The sequence below is a fragment of the Impatiens glandulifera genome, chromosome 1 (assembly GCF_907164915.1).
Source record: "Impatiens glandulifera chromosome 1, dImpGla2.1, whole genome shotgun sequence".
Classification (NCBI taxonomy): Eukaryota; Viridiplantae; Streptophyta; class Magnoliopsida; order Ericales; family Balsaminaceae; genus Impatiens; species Impatiens glandulifera.
The window spans coordinates 148,341,068-148,366,492 of record NC_061862.1 but is presented as its reverse complement, the minus strand read 5'-3'; the positions used below and the strand labels follow the sequence as shown (position 1 = coordinate 148,366,492).

Genomic DNA, 25,425 nt, shown 5'->3' with positions numbered 1-25,425 from the left:
ACGTTGAAAGTTAGTGGAGATCCTTCTCATAACCTGAGAAGAAGGGGTGACGTAGGAGGGTTTGCTCCGAACATCCATAAAAAATCTTGTCTCGTGTCATTTCTTTTATTTCCCGCTTATTCACTTAATCTAACCTCAAGCCAAATCAATCTTACTCCGTAAACCGGTCCATACACTCCATCTAAAACCGACTCCTTCTAAACATCATCAAAGTCGCATACGTTGCTTCAGACTGAAACAGACATTTCCGCCCTTGAACCCGGTTCAAGAGTCTGTGACAGTTTGCGAAGTGCTGAGAACGGTTATAGTCTCTAACCGGACTATCACCAAAGTGTTGTGTGTTGTGTAAGAGGCCACCCTTCCTAAAACCGGAAACACCCCGGTCCTCCAAGGGCGTCCCCGATCCTAACAGGAAGGATGTAAACACAACTCACAAACAAACATCATCAAATGCAACAGTTCAATCACCAATAGAAAAGCCTAGAGCCAAACAAGTGAGGATGCGACATGAATATAATCGCTGGAGTTCGAGGAATGCATATTAAGTTTTGAGGATTGCAGATTGAGTTTTGAGGAATGCAAATTGAGATTATAAAGTAGAGTAAGAGTAGTCAAAGAGGAAGCTCACAATAGAATTAAAATTTTAAAACTGTAGGTCTTGTATGTTTTTGTTGTTTCTTACTACAATCTTTGTTTGTTTGTTTATTTTCAATTAAATATATATTTTAGGGTCGTTGTTTGTCATGTACTAGGGTCTAGGGATTGTCTAGCTTTGATAACAATTTCTTCCATTTTTAGGTTTTTTAATAACTCGGTTTCTATTTGACAAATCGGTTCCAAATCTCCTTACTCTTTACATTGACACCAAACGAGAAACGTAAGTAATTTCTATATGGAAGAGAACTCTTCTTGCTTAAGGACCGAACATTCTGGCAGAAATATCTCATGGTAACAATATCATATATATTTATCAATGTTAGACTTAATTTCTACCCGACACAGCAAAAATATTTTAAAAAATGAAAAATACTACAAGTTATAAATAAAACAGCTTTATGTAGCATGTAAGAAATCATTGGATATATATATATATATATATATTTCTTCAAAATAATTTATGTGGTGAGAACAAAGAAAACATTTCTTAATTCCAAAGACTTTACCTAACTGATCAAAAACGACATTGCATCCTAAAATGCAATTCCATCATCTATATAATTATCTTATTGGCAAGTGCTTTGATCATGAGTACAACAAGCCAGCTTATAACTAGTAGAACAAACCAAACCAAACCTACTTCAATTAAACCAAAAGCCAAAGCCAACAGAGATTCATTTCAAAAGGAAGAAGAAAACTCAATGGGGATGGCTTGGCCTCGTTACTTCATCCTCACCGTCTTCTTCTTACCGGCAATGGTTCAAGCAGGCATTGTTCGTCACTACAAATTTAACGTAAGCATTTCAATTTCAATATTAATAATGTTGATTTTAAGTAACAGTATAATCTAACACACAACTCGTCGTGATTTCATGTCACGCATTTTCATCTCTGAAAGAATAAAAAGATTGTTCCTTTTTTATAAAATAAATATTGTATGGTGGAAAAAGAAATATTAGTTGGACAACTGGAGTCTTGGATGGTTGTTAAAGAAATGGAAGGTGCACCCACAATTGATTTAATGTGTTACTTACTATATCTATAACAAACAAACATGGATCACGTGCAATTTTATCTAATCCTAAATAAAAAATAAATAACTTCATAATTTTTTTATTTTGGAAATTGCAAACCCTTTTATTAAAAATGCTTCCCAATTACATTACTAGTTTATATTAAACAAATGATAACGGGGCAGGTGGAGATGACAAACACAACAAGGATGTGTTCGACAAAGCCAATCGTGACGGTTAATGGCAAGTTTCCGGGTCCAACTATTTACGCTAGGGAAGATGATACAGTGCTTATTAAGGTCGTGAACCATGTCAAATACAACGTCTCTATTCATTGGTAATGTCTCAGCCATTGATCGTTATTCATTTTCACTATTTGTAAAGAAATATGGTATTATAACCGGTTGAATGCAGGCATGGAATTAGACAACTTCGAACCGGTTGGGCAGATGGACCAGCATATATCACACAATGTCCGATCCAACCGGGACAAAGCTACGTTTACAACTTCACCATAACCGGACAAAGAGGAACACTTCTTTGGCATGCACATATTTTATGGCTAAGGGCTACGGTCCATGGTGCCTTAGTCATATTGCCCAAGTTAGGTGTGCCATATCCATTTCCCAAGCCCCAAAGGGAAGTAGTTGTTGTATTAGGTAATTATCTAACTTCTTTTTGTCATCTTTCTTCCTTTTTAAACACTTTTTTCATTGATCCACAATACCATAATTATCTGAGTTATAATGAACACAACTTTAAAGAATTGTAATAAGTTTATAATCAATGAAAAAATAATTAGCAAATCATTGCTAGACTACAAATGAACTATAATTTGTCTTTTCTATCCTTAATTTCTCCTATTTTGGCTTAAACAAATCATTTTGACATGAAGCTGAATGGTGGAAATCTGATACCGAGGATGTAATAAACGAAGCTACAAAATCCGGTTTAGCACCAAATGTGTCGGATGCACATACCATTAATGGACATCCAGGCCCAACCTCATCTTGTGTTAAACATGGTACTTTTGCGTCAAAAAATTCAAGCTTTTGTTTATATTTTTGGTATTTTATAACTTTTGCATGCATGCATGCAGGCGGATTTAACCTAAATGTGGAGGGCGGTAAGACTTACCTCCTACGAATCATCAACGCTGGACTCAATGAAGAGCTTTTCTTTAAGATAGCCGGACATAAACTAACCGTAGTCGAAGTTGACGCAACATATGTTAAACCATTCAAAATCGACTCAATCGTGATTGCACCCGGTCAAACCACAAATGTCCTTCTAACCACCGATCAAGGCTCGGGCAAGTACATGATGGCTGCATCCACTTTCATGGACGCACCCATCGCGGTTGACAATCTAACTGCAACCGCCACACTACACTATACAGGCACTCTCGCCACCTCTCCAACAACCCTAACCACCCCTCCCCCGAAAAACGCAACCTCAATCGCAAACAATTTCATCGATTCTCTTAAAGCCTTAAACTCGATAAAGTATCCGGCTAAGGTTCCGAAAAATACCGTGGACCACTCGCTATTATTCACAGTCGGGCTAGGCATTAACCCGTGCCCGACTTGCAAAGCGGGCAACGGTAGCCGGGTCGTGGCGTCTATAAACAACGTCACATTTGTTATGCCCACTATTTCTCTTCTCCAGGCTCATTTTTTCAATATAAAAGGCATATTCACTACTGATTTCCCGGGTAACCCGCCCAACGTGTTTAACTATACAGGCCCCGGGCCGACAAATTTGCAGACGACAAACGGAACGAAAGTTTATAGGTTATCTTATAATGATACGGTTCAAGTTGTTTTGCAAGATACGGGTATAATAGCTCAGGAGAATCACCCGGTTCATCTTCACGGGTTTAACTTTTTCGTGGTGGGAAAAGGGCTGGGAAACTATAACTCGAGCAAGGATCCGACGAAATTCAATCTCGTGGATCCTGTCGAGAGGAATACTGTTAGCGTACCCTCGGGCGGATGGGTGGCCATAAGATTTCAAGCAGATAATCCAGGTAATATTAATACTTTGATTGAAATTCAATGTTTTATGTTTCAATGTTTCACCATATTTAATGCGAATATTTATGTCACTAGGAGTTTGGTTCATGCATTGTCACTTAGAAGTTCATACAACATGGGGATTAAAGATGGCTTTTTTGGTGGACAATGGAAAGGGACCCAATGAATCTATTCTTTCCCCTCCCAAAGATCTTCCCAAATGTTAGTGAAGATGCAAGATGATGTTAAACTTGTTCAAGAGTTTCAATTTTAAATTTTTTGTGCACAAAACAAGGCTTGTTTCAATAACCATATCTTCTTATATATTATATATTATATATTATCTATATATATAGTGTGTGATCTATTTGTTTTTTATAAAGAGAGAAATAACTTTGTGTCAAATGGCATACTATTTGCCTAAGTTGGTCTAATTAAGAAATTTCTCCACCATTTGTTTCTTATGTAACCTCAAGTGTTTAATATTATTTTGATTGCTCAAGGAATTTTTTCCATCTTCGATATTAAATTAACTCTTTTATTAATATAATAAGAAATTAGTTAGTAAATAATATAAAATAATATTTATAAAGTCAAAATAAACAATTTATGATTTAAACATCAAATTGTATGAATAATTTTAAAAAAAAAATCAATAGATAATATTCAAAGATTACGTACGTAATTTGTTGGACCCTCCAAAAACGAACTCATTTAAATTTTTAAATAATTATTGTTAAAGTAAAACAAGACGAACAAACAACGAAATGGTATCGAATTTTTTTTTATCAAATATTTTAGCGACACTAAAAATTATCTTTAGTCAAGAGTTGGTAAGCAATGAAAAAAAAAAGATATTTACATATATGGTCGAAATAATAAAAAAAAACTAATACAAATCATAGTAGGATTCATCGTAATAGGATCCTCTATGAAAGGGTCTCCATATGAAAAATTAGTTTGAGTAACTCGTTATTTAAAATAAAAAATAATTCTAACTAAGAAAATGAACGGACACAAACTTGATAAAATATCACCAACAATAACAATAAGAGGGTATTAAAAACAAACTAGATTTTATTCCGATTACAAAATTTAGAGATGAAAATTTTGATCCAACTAAACATGATGGTTAACCCAACAAACTAAAAAACGTGACTCATAAGACTAATCGGATGAGCTAAGTAAAAATAAATAATGAATGGATTTGTAAAATTAACCCATGATTTTAATTTTCACTCAAATGTGTATGGTAAATTATAGTTTAAAAATAGTAAACAAAATATTAAGAGCAGAACATCTGCCCTGTTTTCTTTCTTCATTTCTCTGCCTTTGTCGGCTATTTTCACCAAACTATAACAGTTAACATAATTAGTAGTGCAAAACAAGATTATAGTAAACATGTTAATAATCAACATACATTCATGTATCATAATTAAGAATCTAGATCTATTCAGCCACTTTTTGTTCTAAGACAATGCTCCCAAGTTGCAGAGGAGGCAATGAAAACACACTTACAGTTGAACTTCCACTTCGAATTCTTCCCAAAGCTCTCAAAGCAGACATTGTACTCTTCATATACAAGCTCTGTTTTGACTCTCCTTCTTCTTCTTCAACCTCTGCCGGCGCCGGCGCCGGACACTGCTCGTTTGCAGGGAAGAGCCGATCAATCATAGCCTCACATTCCTTAATAAGCTTATACAGAACATCTGTCGTGTAAAAGGGTTGTTGAAGAACCTTTTGAATGAAAGGTAAGCGAAGAATCCTTCCTGTTCTTTTATCATATTTCTTCAAGATTTTCACTATTCCTGTATAATTCAAAGCACTGTAATTCTCAAGTAAAACCATTTCACCATGGAAATCCACGTTTTCTTTTCGTATTCTTCTCATCTCTTCATTCTCAATCTCATTCTCTTTAGCTTTTGCTACCCTTTCTTGCAAATCCTATTCCCAACCAGAAATTGTCAAAAACTAGAAACCTAATTGAAGGTAAGACAGTTCAAACATCAAATTAAGAAATACCTTTAATCTGATGATGTATTCTTCCTCCTTCTCAACGAAGAAAGTATTGAACTTTTCCACCTCATCCTCCAACAATTGAATGAAATCAGATTCCTCTTTGGAAATATCATCTTCTTCTTCGCCGGCGCCGGAAGTTGAGAGGCGGGGGCGCTTGGCAGGTCTATTATCTGCGATGGGTTTGGGCTGAATGAGCTTGAGCTGCTTTTTGAGGTCTTTGTAAGACAAGAACTTGTCTTTCCATTCAGGTAAAGTTTCTTCGATCTGGGTACTGAGATTCTTTCCGAACTTCATTTTGCCGGCCGGCCGGGTGCCGGAAATAGTACTGTGTGAGTGTGTGTGTGTGAGAGAGAGAGAGAGAGAGGGGGAAAAGTGAAGAAACTGGCGATATATAATAATGGTGGTGGAGGAGACTGGAGAAGAATATGCGGCGATTACTATACGAATATTCTCAACGGGCGGCATATCTCTTTGATATATTCCAGTCAATTCTTCTTCTAAAAACCCACTCTCTCAACCACTTGTGTATATTAAATATCTCTTCATATTTTAAATAAATAAATAACCGACTTATTTAAAAATAAAAATAAAAACATTTTTTTAGTATATCTCTTAGATCTTATTTAAATATATAATTGATTATCAGTAGTAGTTTCACAACCACTCTATCACTTAGGGCTGGATATTGATTTTTGAGGTATTTTTGGTTTTGTCTTAAAAAAGTATATAAATATTTTGATTTTTAGTTCTTTAAATTACTATAAAAAAAAATAATTTAACATTTTATAAAACTAAAGAAATCATATTTTAATTAATGATATGAGTTATATGTAATTAAGGAAGATGGTGATATGATAAAAATAAATTATAAAAAAGTCAAATAAAATTCTAGTAAAATCTAGAAGACCTCATGGGCCATGTCAAAGGAGCTTCAACTAATAGATGTAATGATTTTATTTTATTATTTTGATTTCTATGGAGATTTATGATTTAATAGAAAAAATTTATTAAAGAAAATAAAAAGACAATTTGTATTTTAAATTTTAATTGATTAAGTTATTGAATATAAGAGGTGGTTTGGATTGAAGCTTATTTGAATAAGTAGAAAAAAAAATCATCATGAATAATTATAAAATAATGATTATTTTTGATAAAATGATTTAAAAGTATTAATATATATAAATAAAATAAATAATAATAATAATTTAAAATATAATATATTTTAATATTTGGTTGATGAATCAAAGATATGATATATGAAAGATGATTAAAATTATATTTGAGTTAATTCAAGCCTAATTCGGTTTAATAATAAAACTTAATACAAGAGTAATTAACACTAAAATAAATAGAACATTATTATATATTTTAATAAATCTATACATTATATATATTTTTTATATATTTAATATTTGATATTTGATATTTTTTTTAATATAAGGAGTTTACAGTACATTATAAAGTTATCACTTACATCTTTATTTAAGAAATTTGAAGTGAAAATACTAATAACATTTAGTTTTATAGGATTTATTCTTATAACTTAGATTATTTTAATGACTTGTTTAACACTGAATTATAATCTATTAAATTTAACTCATTTGATGCAACTTTATTTTGGAGATTATGTAAATTATTTAATTTTATGTTGAATTACTTTGCTAAAATGATTATAATATTCTATATCATAATATTTTAAAATTTATAATGAAGACTTATTAGTTCACTATAGAGCACAATAATTAATGTTTTCAAGTTTGTATATTTGAAATATTAAAAAAAATAAAATTATTGTGAAATTTATACCAGTAATAATTTGATATTTTGGTTTAAATTAATTAAATGATTCATCAAACAAAACTTTAAAAAAAATGGACAAGGACATTATACATTTATTATTATTTTTGGTTAAATTATTCCTTTAATTAGGATAAGGATGGAACAGGTGGAAGACAGAGCGTTCTCAAAAGATTTTTTTTTCCTATTTTTTTTTTTTTGCGTTTGTTTCCTTGAAATTTGGGTGTGTTTGGAGAAGCTACGTGGCACGTATGACGTGGCGGTAACGATGAAACAAGTCGTTAGTTGGAGCAGTTGGAATTTGGAGAAGCTACGTGTCACATGTGACGTGGCAGTAACGAAGAAGAGTTGTTAAATGGACCACATGAAATCGGGCAATTGGCTCCCTTTTATTCTGCCCATTAACTTTTTTATTTTATTCAAATCTAAACTATTTATTAGATATTACTTGTTTAATATATATAATAGATTAGTAATAATTGTGAAATTATTTTAATCAATTAAATTAATTAAAAAAACTCATTGTTTAACTTTTATAATTCATTTTTTATTTTTAAAATAAATATTTATTAATTTTAGAAAAAAATGCGAATATATACCACTGAAAAAGGAGAAAGCTGAAGTCAGTTAACTTTGACCAAAATATTGCTCTTTATTAAATTTGCCAATAAGTGGAGAATATGAATGGGCATCTATATACCACTTCTTTTTAACTATATATTTCAAGTTGTTCAAATACTTTTTATATTATAATATTTTTCTGAATAGTCAATATATTATAATTAATAAAATTAGAGTTATTTAAACCTAATGACATAAACATTATAGGATGTTCTGGTTGATAAAGAAAACCCTAGAGGAGAATCGTCGTCGGAATTACGATCGTCGGCACATCTGTTACGTTCGATACAATCGACACGATTAGCACGGTCGACACGTTCGACAAAGTTGGAACGGTCGCGCAAAATTCTATTGTTTGATTTTGTTGTAGGTTACGAGAAATATGGTCGGAGTCACGATCGTCGGTACGTTCGACACAATTGGCATGATCGGCATGTGTGACACGTTCGTCTGGAAATTGTTCGTTTGTGTCGTGAATCTTGGGTTGGGAAATTGGAAATAAGGTCGCTAAGGTTGTTTGAGATAAGTTCGCTTGGGTCGTGATTGCTCTCGGTCATCGATTGTTTTCGGTCGTTAGTTCGTTGGGTTGTGAAACAAGGTCACTAGTTCGCTAGTCTACGGTCATTCATGGTCGTAGATTATTCTCGGTTGTAAGTAAATTGAGTTTAGTTGAGTTGTTTGCATTCTTGATTTCCTACATTATCTAGTCTTCTGTTAAGATGGGGAGAAAATATACGAATAAGGCAAAAGAAGTGCATGATTTCGTGAAAATTGATTCAAGCAAAAAATGATAGATGAAACAGAATAGAAACAGAGCTCTCAGAAAATTGAGGAAAATATGCATAATGAAACTGAAAGTTTGAAGTCTGAAATAAAAAAATGATAAAATATGGAAGGTTGGATACAACTAAAGAGAAAATCTTTAAGGACTCAATAATCAAATTACGAAATTGTTGTTTCAAGAAAAGAAAAGAGAGATTGTGCTAAGTAAGGAAAAAACACAATAAACTATTGTCAAACTCAATATTCATTATCTTCAGGATTGGAACTTACTAAAACAAAAGGAATATAAGAAGATAGTTAGTTGGTCTATGAAAACAATGAGGAAGCTTATGAAGTGCCCAAAAACAAGACCTACAATATCATAAGTAATTACAGCTGGAAAGTTAATGAAGTCTGAAAGAAAAATGTAGAACAGAAAGTTGAAGATTAGGAAAAATATAAAGTCTAAACATACTTGGGAGATTTTAAAGCAAAAGTTGAGATTCTTAAATCCCCTTTTGAGTTTAAATTACATGTTGAAGTGGAGGAAAATACATTAAAAAATGAAAAAAATGTAGTTGTTGGGAACTACATAGGTATGAATCGTGTATATTTCCTAGTCATTAAGGATGCTTTTCTAAAACAATTGGAGCATATGGGACTGGGAAATGTATTGAGAAATATCCACGATCTCTATTTCTTGAAATTCAAGTAGAGAACAAATCTAGAAAATATTATGAAGTTGGGACACACATATGTTAGGTCAAACTGTATGAAGCTGGAAAATGGTCTGAATGTATGAACTTACTCACTAAACCGAATGAAACATACCAAATTTTGTTCAAACTAAGGAACATTCTAGTTCATATGTATAATACAGAAGCACTTAGCCAGGTCACTAGTCTCTTAGGGAAAATCATTGTATATGGACCCAATAATAGAGGAAAGTAAACACATCACATATGTTAGGATAAGTATTGAAATGCATTCTAGAAACACTTTACCAGCAAAGATGATAGTAGTTGACAGAAGAGGCAAACTCACAGACATGGATATTACGTATAAATAGATCGAGGCCAAACAAATTTGTGTTCTGCAATACTTTTGAATATCCCAATAATAAATGTTTAAAATCAATTGAAGAACAACAGGAAAAACTAAAAGTTCAGGAACAGGATAAGAAGGCTGAAACTAAAGAATCAGTCAGAATGAGGAAGCTAAAGATGAAGATGCAGATGCAGATGATGGGAATGATGTAGAATCGAAGAAAAGGAAAGATGAAGAAGTAGAAGGAATAAGAAGAAGATGATGAAAAAGAAGAAGAATCGGAGGAAAGAAAAGGGGAAGAATTAGGAAATGAAAGTAAGGGAAAATCATATGAAGGTAGTGATAAGAATGTAGTGGAGGAAAGTGAAGAGGAAACTAAGGTTGTTAATCCTCAAAAGCCGAGAAAAGTGGTGACAGAAACCCTGAAATCCCGAAGAATAATATCTTTTATCATATTAGTACAGGTTCATAAAGAGAAAGATTAAAGAATGTGAGTAGACATACATCATCATATACTTCAATTCAATCTCCCTTCATAAAGAACGAGAAAAGAAGGGAATTGGAAGAAGACAATATGGTCAAAAAAGCGGATATGGAGACAACACATGTTGTGATAGATAGATTGTAGTCTTTGTTCATTGTAATATGTGTTTGTAATGTGGTTTGAATACTACCATTCATAAACTTTTAGGTTGTTTATTTGTCATCTTACAATCAAAACTAGGGTAATTTGTCTAGTTTTGATTATTGATTCTCCCATTTTTTGGGCTTCTTAATGAAATGATATTAAACTGTTTTTCATATATATATATATATATATATATATATATATATATATATATATATAATATATAATATAAAAATAGATACAAAATACAAATACATCGTTCAACATATTATTAAGTTCTTAAGTTTTTTTAGAAAAATGGACTCCCCCGATCGACTCTAAATTAATAAGCCAATCTAGTCTAATCCCATGCCATGAAATTCAAATCAACCATAGTCAGTCTTCCTCCTCCTCCATTGTAAGAAGGATTGTCCAAATTTTTCGGGTTTTGAACCAAAAAAAATATTTAGTTTGATCAATAAAGTCATCATGGACAATTGAAGACCTTAACTTATGTAACAACAAATTTCTAATTAATGAATCAAATTTTAAAGGGTTTCTAATATATTTTAAAAGGTTCTTCAATGAAGTTGTTCAGATCACCGACTAATCTTAATGGAACATCGATTGATGGTGAACATGTCAACCATTTAGATTCAAAAATAAATAGTTGGTCAATGAAGATTTTATACCGCGTGTGATGGTGGGTGAGATCGGTTGGTTAATTCTTTATCGAGTAATCTCTTTGTGAACCTAAGTAATCCGCGTAAGTTTCTCAAGAGTTTGTTCGTGAGAGACTATGCTATATTTTATGCTAAAATCAATGACTTATGTAATAAAATTTATGTCGTTGATGGGACTAAGGAGATATAAAACTCTCTATGGAGGAGGTTAATTTTTGAATTCACATTATTTGTAAGTTGCTCACTTTGTGTAAAGATGAAGAAATTTGGGCACGCTGGCATAGTAGAGCTACATTGTTAAGAGTTGGGATAGAATCACCAAAAATTTTCATTAGATCTCTAACGCGCGAACAAAAAATAATGTGATTAATTTCATCTCGATTGAGGGGAAAATTTATTATAGTGAACCAAAAATTTCTATGAGTATTATCAAGTTATATAAGGTTTATTTCAAGAATCATTTAAGATAATATCTAAATTGAATGGTATTACTTTTGATTCAATTATTATAACATAAAATATATGTTGGAGGCTTGTTTTTCGACGGAGGAGGTTGATGAATTATGGGGTGCAGAAGTGATAAAGTGTGGGGACGCGACGAGTTTACTTTGACTTTTATTTAAAGGTATGACATTTCCTTAAACCTAGAATTATGGAAGCAATTGATCATTTTTTATCGTTTCTCATCATTTGACAAGAGTTGAAACTTTATTTTGATATGACTAATTCGTAAGCTTTAGGAACTATTGACGTGAAGAACTTTAGTCCTATTAGTCACATTTTGTCTTTCTATAAAATTGTCTCAAAATGTTTGGTCAACAGATTACAAAGATTGTTAAAGACGATTATATCTAGTAATCAAATAACGTTAATTAGAGGTCGTCAAATTTATGGTGCGATATTAATAGTTAATGAGTGCATTGACTCAACTAACTCAAGAGGCAACAAATGTAATTTTGTAAAGTTAGACATCTAAAGCCTATGATCATGTCAATTACGAGTTTCGTTGGATTTAATGGACATAATGAGATTTGTGTGAAATGGATTTGCTAGATTATATTTTACCTCTCGATGGTTAATTTTCTATCATTGTAAATGAGAGTTCTAAGGGATATTTTGAGAACACCCGAGCATGGTGATCCACTCTCTCCTTTTTTCCATTGTTATCGAAGTCCTCCAAAAATAATAATGACATTCGTCAAAAACTAGGGACTCGTCCGTGAAGTGAGTTATGGGACAAATAAAATCATTTTGTCATATCACATTTCATTTTTTCTCATGACACACTTTATATGGTTCATGTCACCTATACGAATTTTAAGCATTTTCGGAATATTTTATAGTTACTCAATGCCTATTCCGATTTTGATTTAATCTTAATAAGTCATACATCTTTTTCTTAGATTATATTTCGAATAGAAGAAGGATGAATTTGACAAATGTTTTGGGATTCAGAATTTGTGCTCTTCTGTCAACTTATCGTAGTATGTAATTGGGTGCTAACTTACGATTCAATGTCTATTGAGACCCAATTATCACTAAAATATTATTAAGTTATCTAGATGGAAAAACAAAATCAACGTAAAGGGGTCGGCTAATTCTCATTAAAAGTGTTGTCATATATGCCCACATATATGATGTCTTTATTCATTTTCTCAAAAGTGTGTCGGTGAAAATAGAGAAAATAATGTGTAAATTTTTATGAGTATTTTCTAACTCGTCATTTTGTTATCTAGTTAGTTGAGATAAGATAAAATGTTTTAAAGATCAATTAGGTTTGTATATTCGAGATCTTATTTCCTTTAATAAAGTTCTTCTATCGAAATGATATAGTAAATTTGCAACTAAGCCAAATAGTTTTTGGTCATCGATGATCAGATTAAAGTATGATAAAAATTGGTCTGGTTGGTTCACCAAAATATCTAATTATTTAGCGGGATATATCATTTGGAGGGGAAATTATTTTTTTGGAAAATTTTTCGTGAGCAGTCTAAATTCATTGTGTGGGATAGATTTTCGATCACTTTTTAGGACGACATTTGGTGTAGTGATAAAAGTCTAGCTGCGACGTATTTTGAGTTTGTTTCTATCGTTATATGTAAAAATGACACAATTAAAGAAATATTTTATCATCGGTTTAGTAGTTTCGCTAGTTGAATTAGATATAAAAAATGATTAATCATTAGAAATAATTTTTCTCATAATAGAGTTTGTTTTTGGTACGACGCAAACAAGTTGTATGTGTTAAGAGAATGTTGAATCGATAACTCAATTATTTTTGCATTGTTGAGAGATTACTAATATTTTTAATAATATTTGTAGTATTTTGTAGTGTATTATTGAGATTCACTAGTTGATGCCTTAATATTCTGATAGTTGACAAAAAGTTTGGGTTGATGCACCTGATATGATATGTCTACATATTTAGATTACCATTCAAATTATTTTACGATAAATTAATAGTTTGAGAGAATCGTCGAATTTTTAATGATCGTAGTTATCCGATTGTATCATTATAATATTATTCTTATGATGTTTTCTAATATTCGTTTTGAAAAGTCGATAAATTCGGTCAGAAATTTTTTTTTTTTTTAAATATCTAAGAGCTCGATAACATATTGGGTAACGTGATTGTATTATATTATTATTCTTTTTATATTTTTATTTTTACATTAATCTTTGTGGCAATGTTTTAACATTTTTTTTATCAATTTTAATTTACATCAACCATTAAAAAAACAAAAAATTAAGTCATCGACCTTAAGGTTAACACATGTATCAAGAACAATAATTCCAAGCCAAGCCAAGCCAAGCCAAGCCAAACAAAACAAAACCAAACCATCCAGTCAACCGATTAACTACCATTACTCAGAAGGAAATCCAACCCAACCAGTCAACCGATTAACTACCATTCCTCAGAAAGGAAAAAAAAAAAAAACTTTAGGGCAGAGTGAGAAGATGAACCTTGAAACATATCCATGGAAGCAAAACTCTTCATCTTCCGTACTTTCTCCATGGAAATATACCCATCCTTCCTTATTTCCCAATGATTCTCAAAAGAAAACTCAAGATACCCGAGAAAGCCATCTGGGTCTTCCCAGACCTGCTCGGAAATCTGGTCGGAGGATTTGAAGGAGAAAAACAAGGGTCTTGCGAGATCTTGGATTCCGGAGAAGAACTTGATATTCTTCATCATCCCAATTCCACATTCGAAAACCATCAAACCTCCGATAAGTCCCCCACTATTGAATCAGAGAACTGGGTAACTCCAAAATCCATCAAGGAAACTGCACCGCCGCCGTCCGCGTTGGAATCGATTGCGGCAGATGAGAAAAGATCTGATCTTGAATACGAGGTAACTTCAAAAAAATAAGCTAATGTGTTTTCGCTCATAGGGTATGATTGATTTTTCAATTTCCAGCTTTCCCAGAAAGAGATCAACTTGGAAAAACTGCAGAGAATCGCCGGTACTGGACTTCCTGATGGAGGAACCCTAAGAGCAACAACCTGGAAGGTTCTTATAGCAGTACAAATTCTAATGCACCATTCATTCATTAACATTGATGGGTGTTTTTAAATTTTGAATTGCAGCTTCTTCTAGGATATCTACCATCTTCAAGAGACTTATGGGAGAAAGAATTGAATGATAATCGACTGAAATACCAAAAGCTAAAAGAAGAGTTTCTCTCAAGCCCTGTAAGATTCATATTGTTGAAACTTTTCTTAACTTGTAATGTGTCTCGATTAATATGTTGAGAATTGGTTTAGACAGAAAGAAACGGAAAAGATGCACACAATGACGAGTTTGATCATCCTTTAAGCCTTGGAGAAACCAGTGCTTGGAATAAGTATTTCGAGGCAATTATTAATTCGTATTCTTTAGATATTTCGACAGGCATTTCATTTGACATTCCTCAGAAATTGCTGATCGTCTTGTTTGCAGTTTACAGAAATTGCTAATCAGATTGATCGTGATCTACAACGTACACATCCCGACATTAAATTCTTCTCCGGAGACACTCTGGTTAGCAAGAAGACCAAGGTATATGCCTTTTTAGTTTAAATGTTGTTTAGAAATCAAACAAATACTATAAAAGGTACGCCAATTTGAAAACACTTTATGGAGCTCATGTGTAATTGACTTTATGTCAGCAAAACTCTTAGTCTGAAACCAAGGAGAACTAAGAAGAGTATCAATAACTTTAATATGAAGTTGGTTTTGGTTTGTAGGAGGCAATGAGAAATATTCTTCTCCTGTTTGCCAAGATTAACCCTGCAATCCGTTATGTGCAAGGGATGAACGAGGTTTTGGCACCATTGTACTACATTTTCAGCATGGATTCTGATGAACAAAATGCTGTAAGATTGAGTTTGATCAATTCCTTCATAATATGATTAATTAATTGTTAATTGGGTGATGTTTATCAGGAAAATGCAGAAGCGGACAGCTTTTGTTGTTTTGTTAGGCTATTGAGTGATTCTGTTGATCACTTTTGTGAACAATTTGACAACAGTTCTGTTGGGATCCATTCGACTCTTGCCCGTCTACTCGAGTTACTTAAAGAACATGATGAAGAGCTGTGGCAACATCTTGAATTGACAACAAAGGTTAAGGCGCAGTTCTATGGATTCAGATGGATCACATTGTTACTAACTCAAGAATTTGATTTCAATTCAATCTTGAGAATATGGGATACACTTCTTAGCAATCCATATGGTGTTCAGGTTTTCGATATCTCTCGTTCTTTTGGTTATAATTTGTTACAATTGAGATGATTTTTGTGTTTTTTTTGGTGTTTAGGAAATGCTTTTAAGAGTATGTTGTGCAATGCTGCTCTGTGTGAAGGAAAGACTTGTGAAAGGCGATTTCATGGCGAATTTGAAGCTATTGCAGCACTACCCAGAAATAAACTTGGAGCATCTTCTTCGTGTAGCTCAGGATATCAGCCCTAACATTTCTTCTCTTGGTCTGCCTTTTTAAATTATATGGTATCATCAATGTTATCCTGTATTTCATACACATTCTTCCTTCAGGGACTTGTAAAAAGAGATTATTGTTCTTTGTAATCAAAATACGGACATTAGGACTTTATTTTAAATTAAAAAACTTTATTTTAAATTAAAATATATAATAATATTATAACAATAAAAATTATAAACAAATTACTAACTAAACCGTTTGGGGTTTTGACCCGTAGTTGACTGGGAAGGGTGGTAGTTGACGGGGAAGGGTGCATGGATGATATTTGTGTCCCCGCCTCGAACTGTCCTGATTTTACCTTAATTATATCCCGAATACTAAAAACACAATTAAATATATAAAATTATCAATATATTTATTTATTTATTATATTTTATAAGAGTTTTATTATAATATAAATATTCAATATATTACCATATATATTATATTAAAAAAATCGTTTATATAATTTTATTTTATAGAATATGGTATAAAAGATATCTCGCGGTGATTCTCCGAAACTGAACGGGACGAAGATGGTAATAAAAAATTCCCGAAATAAAAACGGGACGAGAATGTAAATACACCCGTCCGAACCGCCCTATTATAATCTCTAATTCCAAATGAATGAAGCTATCTATTTTTCTGTTTTCGTTGTAAAATATCATTCTGATTTTTTCGATTTCGAGAATCTCTCAAACAAAACAAAATATATTATTTTTGATAAAATTACACTTTTTTATATATATAAAAAAAAATATATTTATAATGTTATATATTTATATTTATAATATATTTTTTTTAAATCTGAATAAAAACACAGATATCATCTAACATCTATCTCCCTCTTTTGCAGTCAAATTTAAAAAAAATTATGTCTCAAATTAGAGAATATAAATTTAAAACCGCCTCACACACATAAAGACGTTGAAAGTTTTTTTTTAATTCAATAATTCAAACAAGGAATTACATATCAAAAATTTAATTGTAGAATAATATTAACAAAAATAAAATAACTAAATAAAAATTAGGTGCTAATAATATGACATAGTTGCAATAATTAAAATATATATATATATATATTGATGTTTAATTTTTTAAAGTGTCCGGATTTCCGGGTCGAGAGTTGTGGTTAATTTGGATATATATATGTGAGAGTAATGAATACTTGGTCGGATTGTGGGTTGACCCGCCCATAAACTTAAAACGGTTAAAAATAAAATTAAAAATGCTATAAGTATGATTCGAACTTGCAACTTAACAAAACAATTACAATTCTTTAACCAACTAGGCTAATAACACTTTATATTTTAAATTCAACACCAAATTTGATGAACGCGTGACATTTTAACAATATAAGTTTAACTTTTTAACTAACTAATTTATATATATATATATATATATATATATATATATATATATATATATAATGATGCTTAATTTTTAAAGTGTCCGGATTGCCGGGTCGAGAGTTGTGGTTAATTTGAATATATATTTATAGAGTGAATGAATACTTGGGTCGGATTGTGGGTTGACCCGCCCATAAACTTAAAACGGTTAAAAATAAAATTAAAAATGTTATAGGTATGATTCAAACTTGCAACCTAACAAAACAAGTACAACATTTTAACCAACTAGGCTAATAACACTTGTATTTTAAATTCAACACCAAATTTAATGAATGCGATACATTTTAACAATATAAGTTCAACTTTTTAACTAATTAATCTCTCTATATATAATGATGCTTAATTTTTAAAGTGTCCGTGTCGAAAGTTGTGGTTAATTTGGATATATATGTGAGAATAAATGGATATTTGGGTCGGATTGTGGGTTGACCCGCCCATAAACTTAAAACGGTTAAAAATAAAATTTAAAATGCTATAGGTATGATTCGAACTTGTAACCTAACAAAACAAATACAACCTTTTAACCAACTAGACTATTAACACTTTATATTTCAAATTCAACGCCAAATTTAATGAACGAGACATTTTAAAAATATAAGTTCAACTGTTTAACTAACTAATCTATATATATATATTGATGCTTAATTTTTAAAGTGTCCGGATTGCCGGGTCGAGAGCTGTGGTTAATTTGGATATATATGTGAGAGTAAATGGATACTTGGGTCGGATTGTGGGTTGATTCGCCATAAACATTTTTACCGTAATATTTTTTTCACTATTTTTTATATTATTACTCGTGCAAATGCACATGATAGATGCTAGTTATAATAATAATGATTGAACAATTTTGTCATTTTTTTTAGTGTGACTTCAAAGATCCATAACGATTAGTAACGAAGTAGAGTAAGTCAAACAAATCAATCAAACGGTGTCAGAAGAATCTATACAAAATATTCTGAGCAACATTGAATTTTGTCCTTAACCGATGGTTGGTAAACAACGTCGGAAAAGGTCATGCTTGACCATCATCTACATATATGGTAACAAAAGTGAGAAACCTGTAGAAATAATGGGAGGATACATGTAAGAGGGCCTCCAACTGAAAGATCTTATTCGTTGACTCTTTATTGGAAAATGAAAAACAACTAACGATCTAGTAATTTCATTTATTTTCCTGTTAAAAAGGGGACGGACACGGATTTGAAAAAACATCACCAACACAATTAGAGGATATGAGCAATAAATAATCTAGCGAAGATTGAGAAAATTATTTGGATCACAAAAATCAGAGATAAATAATTCAATCCGGCTGAATAATATGCCTTATCGAACAAAAATACAACAACTAAATTTTGACCGGTGAAAAGTAAAACATGACACCCTCTGATGCTAGAAAAAAACCATCCAAGAAGTCAAAAATGAATGTTTTACAACTTTTCTAAAACATTTTCCTAAAGAAAGAAAAGAGAAGATTATATATATACATGAAAAAGTTGAATAACTTATATAGTTTAGTTTATGAATTTGAATGATTTACATATTAGCAAAGGAGGGTTTATAAGGAGAAATAAACCAAAATCTAGTGAAATTTAAATTTTAGGCTTGTTAGTAACTAAAATCGACAAAATCTTCTAAACAGAATCAGTCTAAATTGAATGGAGAATCAACTAAATTGGTCAAAGTGAATGACCATGATTTATGAAACCAATAAACCAAACTCAACAAAGAGCACCAAATTAAATTAGTGAATTTTAGTTCTTTAGAATTTGAACACAACATCCTTCTAATTTATCAATAAATCAAATTAAATTGTGTGAATTTTTTTCAAAGCGATTTTAACAGTATTTCCGTGAAGAAACTGACCGAAACAAATGAAAAATAAAACATATACTTTTTTAAGTTTTGTTTATTATTATTAATAAATTTCTAAATGACCTATTTTTATTTTCAAAAATACAATATTTTGAATAATTTCTTACAAATTAATACAAAAAATGAAAGAGTTTTCTCTCGTAAATCAATATTTCCACTTGAGTTACTTAAGCGTTTTTTTTTTCATCGAATTGTAAGAGGAGATATTGTTCTTTCTACTGAACTTTATTTTAAATTTAAAAAAATTAAAATATTATATATTATATACATTTTTTTAATTTTTTAAATCGAGGAATTTGAGGAGATAACCCTATAAAATGTGTGAAATGCGGAAAGTGCATAGGATAAAAAAAAAGCACTAGTGACCCCTTTTACTGTTTTTGGACGAAAATGCCCCAGTTGCGTCAATTTTTTATTTTTCAAAATATTTTAATTATGATTTTTTTTGCGTCACGCAACACCAGTTGCATCACGCAATCGCGAGACGAAAAAAAATTGAAAAAAAAAATTCCGGTTGCGTCACGCAACTGGAGTTGCGTTACGCAAATGTACAATTGTCATTAAAAAAAGGGTCATCAACGCTATTTAAATTATGCACTCACACAATCGGTTATTCCCCCTATCAGTGGGGTCATTTCCTCAATTTTCCCTTTAAATCATTGATCGGTTAGATTTATTGAAATAACTAAGAGTGAAAATAATGATTGGTAATGATTTTAAGAATGTGAGAATGTTTTTTTGGTAAAAGAAGGTATTGATATATAAATAAAATAATTTAAAATAATATGTATTTTAATTAATAAATAGATTAATTTGATGATAAGAGAATGAAATGATGTTTGATTTTTTTAAAAATTATTTAAATAAGGCCTAAGCAAATGTTAAGAGTATTTTTTCCTCTTTAATTTTAAATTAAATAATTTTATTTTTTAAATTTATTATTATTAAAATAAATATTTAGTAATTTTTTTTTAAAAATTTTTTATTATGTATATTTGTTACATATAAAAGAAAATTGATTTTATATAATAAAAATTATTAAAATTAAAAAAATAATATATAATTGTATTATACTTAATTAAAAATATTCACTCAATAAATGTTGTGAATATAATTAAATAATACAAATCAATGGTAATATATCTTAAAAAGAAAAAGGATAGTGAGGGAGTATTTCAAGGAGAAAATTTGAAAGGAAAGGAGTGACGAAACAAATATACTTACTGAGAAAATGTTGATTTTTTTTAATTAATTCCATTTCTCATTCATTCTTCTAATTTCCTTCCCCTATTACTTTAAAAAAATATATATATTTATATATTTTATTAATTTGGTTTAAGTATTATAACTTATCTCAAAAATATATATATAAATTAATTAATTATTAACTTAAAATATATATATATATATATATATAAATTAATAAATGAAAGAAATAATTAATTAAATTAAAAAATAATTAATATTTTTTATAATTAATATTTTATTCTTTTATATATATATATATATATATATATATATATATATATATATATATATATATATATATATATAAAATATAATATATATTTAAAAAATATAAATATTTATATATTTGATTTATTCATTCTCTATTATTATTCTCAAAAATATAATATAATATATATTTTTTAATATATATATATATATTATTTGATTTATTTATATTCCCATTATTATTCTATTTTTTAATAAATATATATTTAAAAATATATATTATTAGATAATTCTTATTTCTCTTAATATATATTTTAATATATATATTTATATATTTTATTATCACTCAAAAAATATATATAAATAAATTAATAAATAAAATATATAAATATATTTACAAATTAAGATTCAACCCTCATTACTTTTATATATATATATATATACTTAAAATTCATTAAAAACACAATCAATAGAAATACTCACAAAAAGCTGTTTAAACTTACCATTGGTTTGATCAAACAACCCAAATAAAAGATATCACCCAGATCATTCATAATAAGATGTATAATCATTGATATAAAAAATAGTAACATTGAGTTGAATTTATGTTAACCCCATGTTTTCCACAATCAAAGAAAAACAGGAAACATATGAACTTAATTATAGTATCCATGGCTTTATAAACAAAAACTAGTAGATCTACCTAACACAAATAATTAAACACATCCAATTCTGTTCTTGAGAAGAAGAGCAATTGTCCATCCTTAGCTAGTTCCTTCTTCTCCTTCTAGGGCCAACTATTCTCCATCCTTCTTCATCTACTTCAGGAGCATTAGGCTCATCAACTCTAGCCTGAGGCCCAGGATTCTCCACAAGTACCATTGCTTCAAATTCATCAACAACATCAGCAGCAGCAGCAGCAGCTGCCTGTCTAATATGATGAACATCATCATTCAATAATATTTGAATTGAATTATAATTTCCCTGCAAACATTCTTCATGCATCACCATCAGTTTCTCAGCAATATCTTCAATACTGTTGTCTTCTATCTCAGAATCGAATAATGAAACCATCGACTCGTCCAGAATATCTTCCAAATCATCTATGTATAGTACTGCTTCGTTCGGATGGGTGAACCATAATAAAACTTCTGCAGCAAAATTCTGTGACTTCAGTATAGAATCACCCCCTCCCCAATTGTCTGCAACAGCCATCTGAAGTGCATTCCATCGAGAGAATAACAACCCAATTCCTTGTTCAAGGAATCTGGCACCCTCTGCTGATAACTGCTCTAACATTCCATTACCACCTTCCATTCTAAACCCTAATCCTCTTACTTGCCCTGAAAATTGTAAGTGGAGAGTTTAACAGCAATTTACAACTGTTGTATCAATTAAGACAATAGCTTTAGGATAAAATCATCCTTTATGAACTATTATGGTTATATAACAATGTCCAGAATATAAATAAACATCATTGTGAAATACATATTTGAAGCCATTATCCAAAACTAATGAATTTACAAAAAAAAAAACTTAGTTCCTGTATCAAGAAACTATCACAATAATTGCATCTGCACATCAAAATATGAGCTTTTTTTTTGGCTTAGAATCATCATCTAGGGAATGATTAAGAAATTGAAATTCCATAAAATAGTTTTTAATGTGAAATAACAAGAGTACATTAACATCAGTAATAAAATTTGCAGATTACCTGAGGAGTACTGATAGACGAGAAGAAAAAATTGAGAGAGATGAGAGGGTTAAAGTGAGGAAACAGGGGAATTCGTTAGATTATATATTTAGGGTTTTCAAGAAACAGGAGAATTCGTTAGATTATACAGTTTAGGGTTTTGAGGAATGGGTTAGGGAGGGTTTATAGGGATTAGGGATGACAGATAAAAATTCTAAATTCTAAATTTTAAATATTTAAAATTTTAAATTATAAATCTTAAATTTTAAATCCTAAAAAATTATATATATGATATTTTATTTTAATATTTAATTTTCTCTTTTCTCTATCCATTCACTTCTAACATATAAATGGGAAAGTAGCTTATCCTAATTCATAAATAAATACATTTAAAGATAAATGATTATGCGAGAGAATTTCAAGAAGGGAATGATGTGTCGCATGATTCTCTCTAATAAATAACAATTTTTTTTTTCTATTTCTTCACCCTTTATCATTTTTTCAACCATTGACGTGATGACACTATTCTATTCTCATTCCTTCTCCCAAATTTTTTGGGTATCACTTTCTCATATTTAAAACATTATTTATTTTTATAATTATTAAATATTTATTTATTTTTATAACAAATATTAATAATAAATATTATAAATAAAAAATTAAAACTACTGTCTTAATATAATTATAACAAATATTAATAATAAATATATAATTATGAGAAAAAAGAATATTTATATATAAATATTATATAAAGAAATAAATAAGATCTTAATAAATGAGGAAGATAATATTTAATAAAATATATATTATATTAATACAAATATTATATTTAGAAATAAATCAGGAGATAAATTATTTTTTTTTGTAATTTTTATATTTAATATGATAAGTACTAAAAAAATTTATTTTTTAAAGAAAATAAGTATATATATAAAAATTAAGAAAATATATATATATATATATATATATATTTTTTTATTGTAAGGAATTTTATAGATATATATATATTATTATCATGAGAGTGAATTTATTTATATATATATATATATATTATACAAATATTATATAGTGTAAGTAAATGAATAAAGAGATAATATTTTTATTTTATTTATGAGAAAATAGGAGATATAATTATTTTTATTAGATTTAAAATATTTAAGATATTATATATAATATAATATAATATAATATAATATAATATAATATAATATAATATAATATAATATTTATCAATTTCATATTTGTTATATATAATTTTAATGTTAATAATTTGTAGATAATACACAAATGTAAGAAAAATTAGAATTATTAGTGTTATCAATCATGAGAACATTAAAAAAAATATTAAAATTATGGATGAAAGGTAAAACAAACTTTTGAGTAACGTCTTCGAATTTCAAAAGGATCGTCAAAGTTATCAGGTAGGGTTTGCAGTTGTCACTATAACATCTATCACTGAAAGTTTGACGGAAGATAAATACAAAAATTTTTATTGAGTATTTTGCAAGGGCACTCAAGTGTATTATTAAAAGAATGGTAAAAAAAAATAAAAAATAGCAGTACGTTATTTATTTGAGCTCTTAAGTTTATGAAAAAACAATAATTAACTTTTCAATCAACTCTAACGGATTTTCAAAACAAACGATAAAAAGTATCATAATAATTAATGATACGAATCGAACCACTATAATCAATGAATCTTCCATAAATTTTCTTCAACGAGATAGACTACCATAAAATAATCGAGATAATAACTCAAATATGCATGTTATATTAGTTGTCTGAATTTAAAATTTCCAGTAACTACCCAAGGACTTGGATATCACAACGTGAATTTGAGTCACCCTCGACAATACAAAAATAAGCGACTTCCTCGACAATGCAAAAACAAGCGAGTCGTTAATTACACGTTCTTGTAACAATTACGAACGTTGTCTTAGCATAATATAATTTTTTTATTCACGTATTATTCGTAAGAATTATATCGTAAATAACGTAAATAACGCTTCGTTTAAAAGAAAATAAATAAATAAATATAAAATAAGAGGTAATATCCCGAATCTCTCCATAACTCCAATCTTCTAGTTTCTATTTAATTTGTCGGCTGGAATTCACAATTTCTATTATATATTATATAATGTAATTTGATTTGAATTTTTTTTTCTTGATTTTGGATTGTTTAGATTTTTTTAAAAATTTTTTTATTTTGTCACATTATTAAAAAAAATTCTTAATAATTTTTTTACTATTATAAAAAGATGGAGTCATTAAAGTTGCCGGAGAATCAAAATTATTTCTAAATATATATATACACCAACATTGAAAATAGTCTACTTAAAGACTAATAAGTCACGAGTTCGATTCATATCGAAAGCACTAAGCACTTTGAATGGAAACGATTAGAAAAAAAGAAAAAAAAAATAATGGTTTGTGATAAACCAGTTTAGAATTATTTTCCAAAATTATATTTTCCTAATGAAATTCAACTTTATTGGTAATAGAAGATGACCTTTCCATGTTCTTACAGTTTCTGCGGATTCCAAATCAATGAAGCTGTTGATTCTGATTTCATTTTTCTCTCCGCATTCCATCAGAGGATTCTTGAAATAGAAGAAGAAGAAATGATTTCAAATAGATTGAAACTACATTGCAATATTCGTCTTAGTATACGACTCCTAAAACAAGCTGTTACAAAACTAACTAGTTAGCGGATCTAACACTATAACTGCTAGCTAGATGTTAATGTTGGAATTTTTAGGGTTACTTGTATAATAAATAATTGTGCACATGTCATATTTAATATAAGCCAAAATAA

General features: G+C 29.6%; 4 protein-coding genes across 4 annotated transcripts; 2 read left to right on the top strand and 2 right to left on the bottom strand.

Annotated features, from left to right (window-relative positions):
- The first annotated feature begins 1,263 nt into the window (after positions 1-1,263).
- LOC124920085 (laccase-4-like) lies at positions 1,264-4,187 on the top strand. The gene is made up of 6 exons (XM_047460489.1): positions 1,264-1,451; positions 1,856-2,007; positions 2,085-2,329; positions 2,566-2,694; positions 2,770-3,699; positions 3,782-4,187. The coding sequence occupies exons 1-6, from the start codon at positions 1,359-1,361 to the stop codon at positions 3,910-3,912; spliced, it is 1,680 nt and encodes a 559-aa protein (XP_047316445.1). The 5' UTR covers positions 1,264-1,358; the 3' UTR covers positions 3,913-4,187.
- An 852-nt stretch (positions 4,188-5,039) lies between these two features.
- LOC124920086 (SPX domain-containing protein 1-like) lies at positions 5,040-6,047 on the bottom strand. The gene is made up of 2 exons (XM_047460490.1): positions 5,708-6,047; positions 5,040-5,629 (listed from the first exon to the last, which is right to left on the bottom strand). Exons 1-2 carry the CDS (start codon positions 5,996-5,998, stop codon positions 5,135-5,137), a joined length of 786 nt encoding a protein of 261 aa, XP_047316446.1. The 5' UTR covers positions 5,999-6,047; the 3' UTR covers positions 5,040-5,134.
- An 8,027-nt stretch (positions 6,048-14,074) lies between these two features.
- Positions 14,075-16,314, top strand: LOC124914532 (TBC domain-containing protein C1952.17c-like). Its single transcript, XM_047455109.1, is given in 7 exon segments — positions 14,075-14,576; positions 14,643-14,735; positions 14,813-15,079; positions 15,165-15,263; positions 15,452-15,580; positions 15,650-15,946; positions 16,023-16,314. Coding segments are annotated over 7 exon segments (1,374 nt in total). The 5' UTR covers positions 14,075-14,267; the 3' UTR covers positions 16,203-16,314.
- A 5,371-nt stretch (positions 16,315-21,685) lies between these two features.
- LOC124910228 (pre-rRNA-processing protein TSR2-like) lies at positions 21,686-25,201 on the bottom strand. Its single transcript, XM_047450850.1, has 2 exons — positions 25,120-25,201; positions 21,686-22,260 (listed from the first exon to the last, which is right to left on the bottom strand). Exons 1-2 carry the CDS (start codon positions 25,199-25,201, stop codon positions 21,686-21,688), a joined length of 657 nt encoding a protein of 218 aa, XP_047306806.1.
- Between the last annotated feature and the right edge of the window lie 224 nt (positions 25,202-25,425).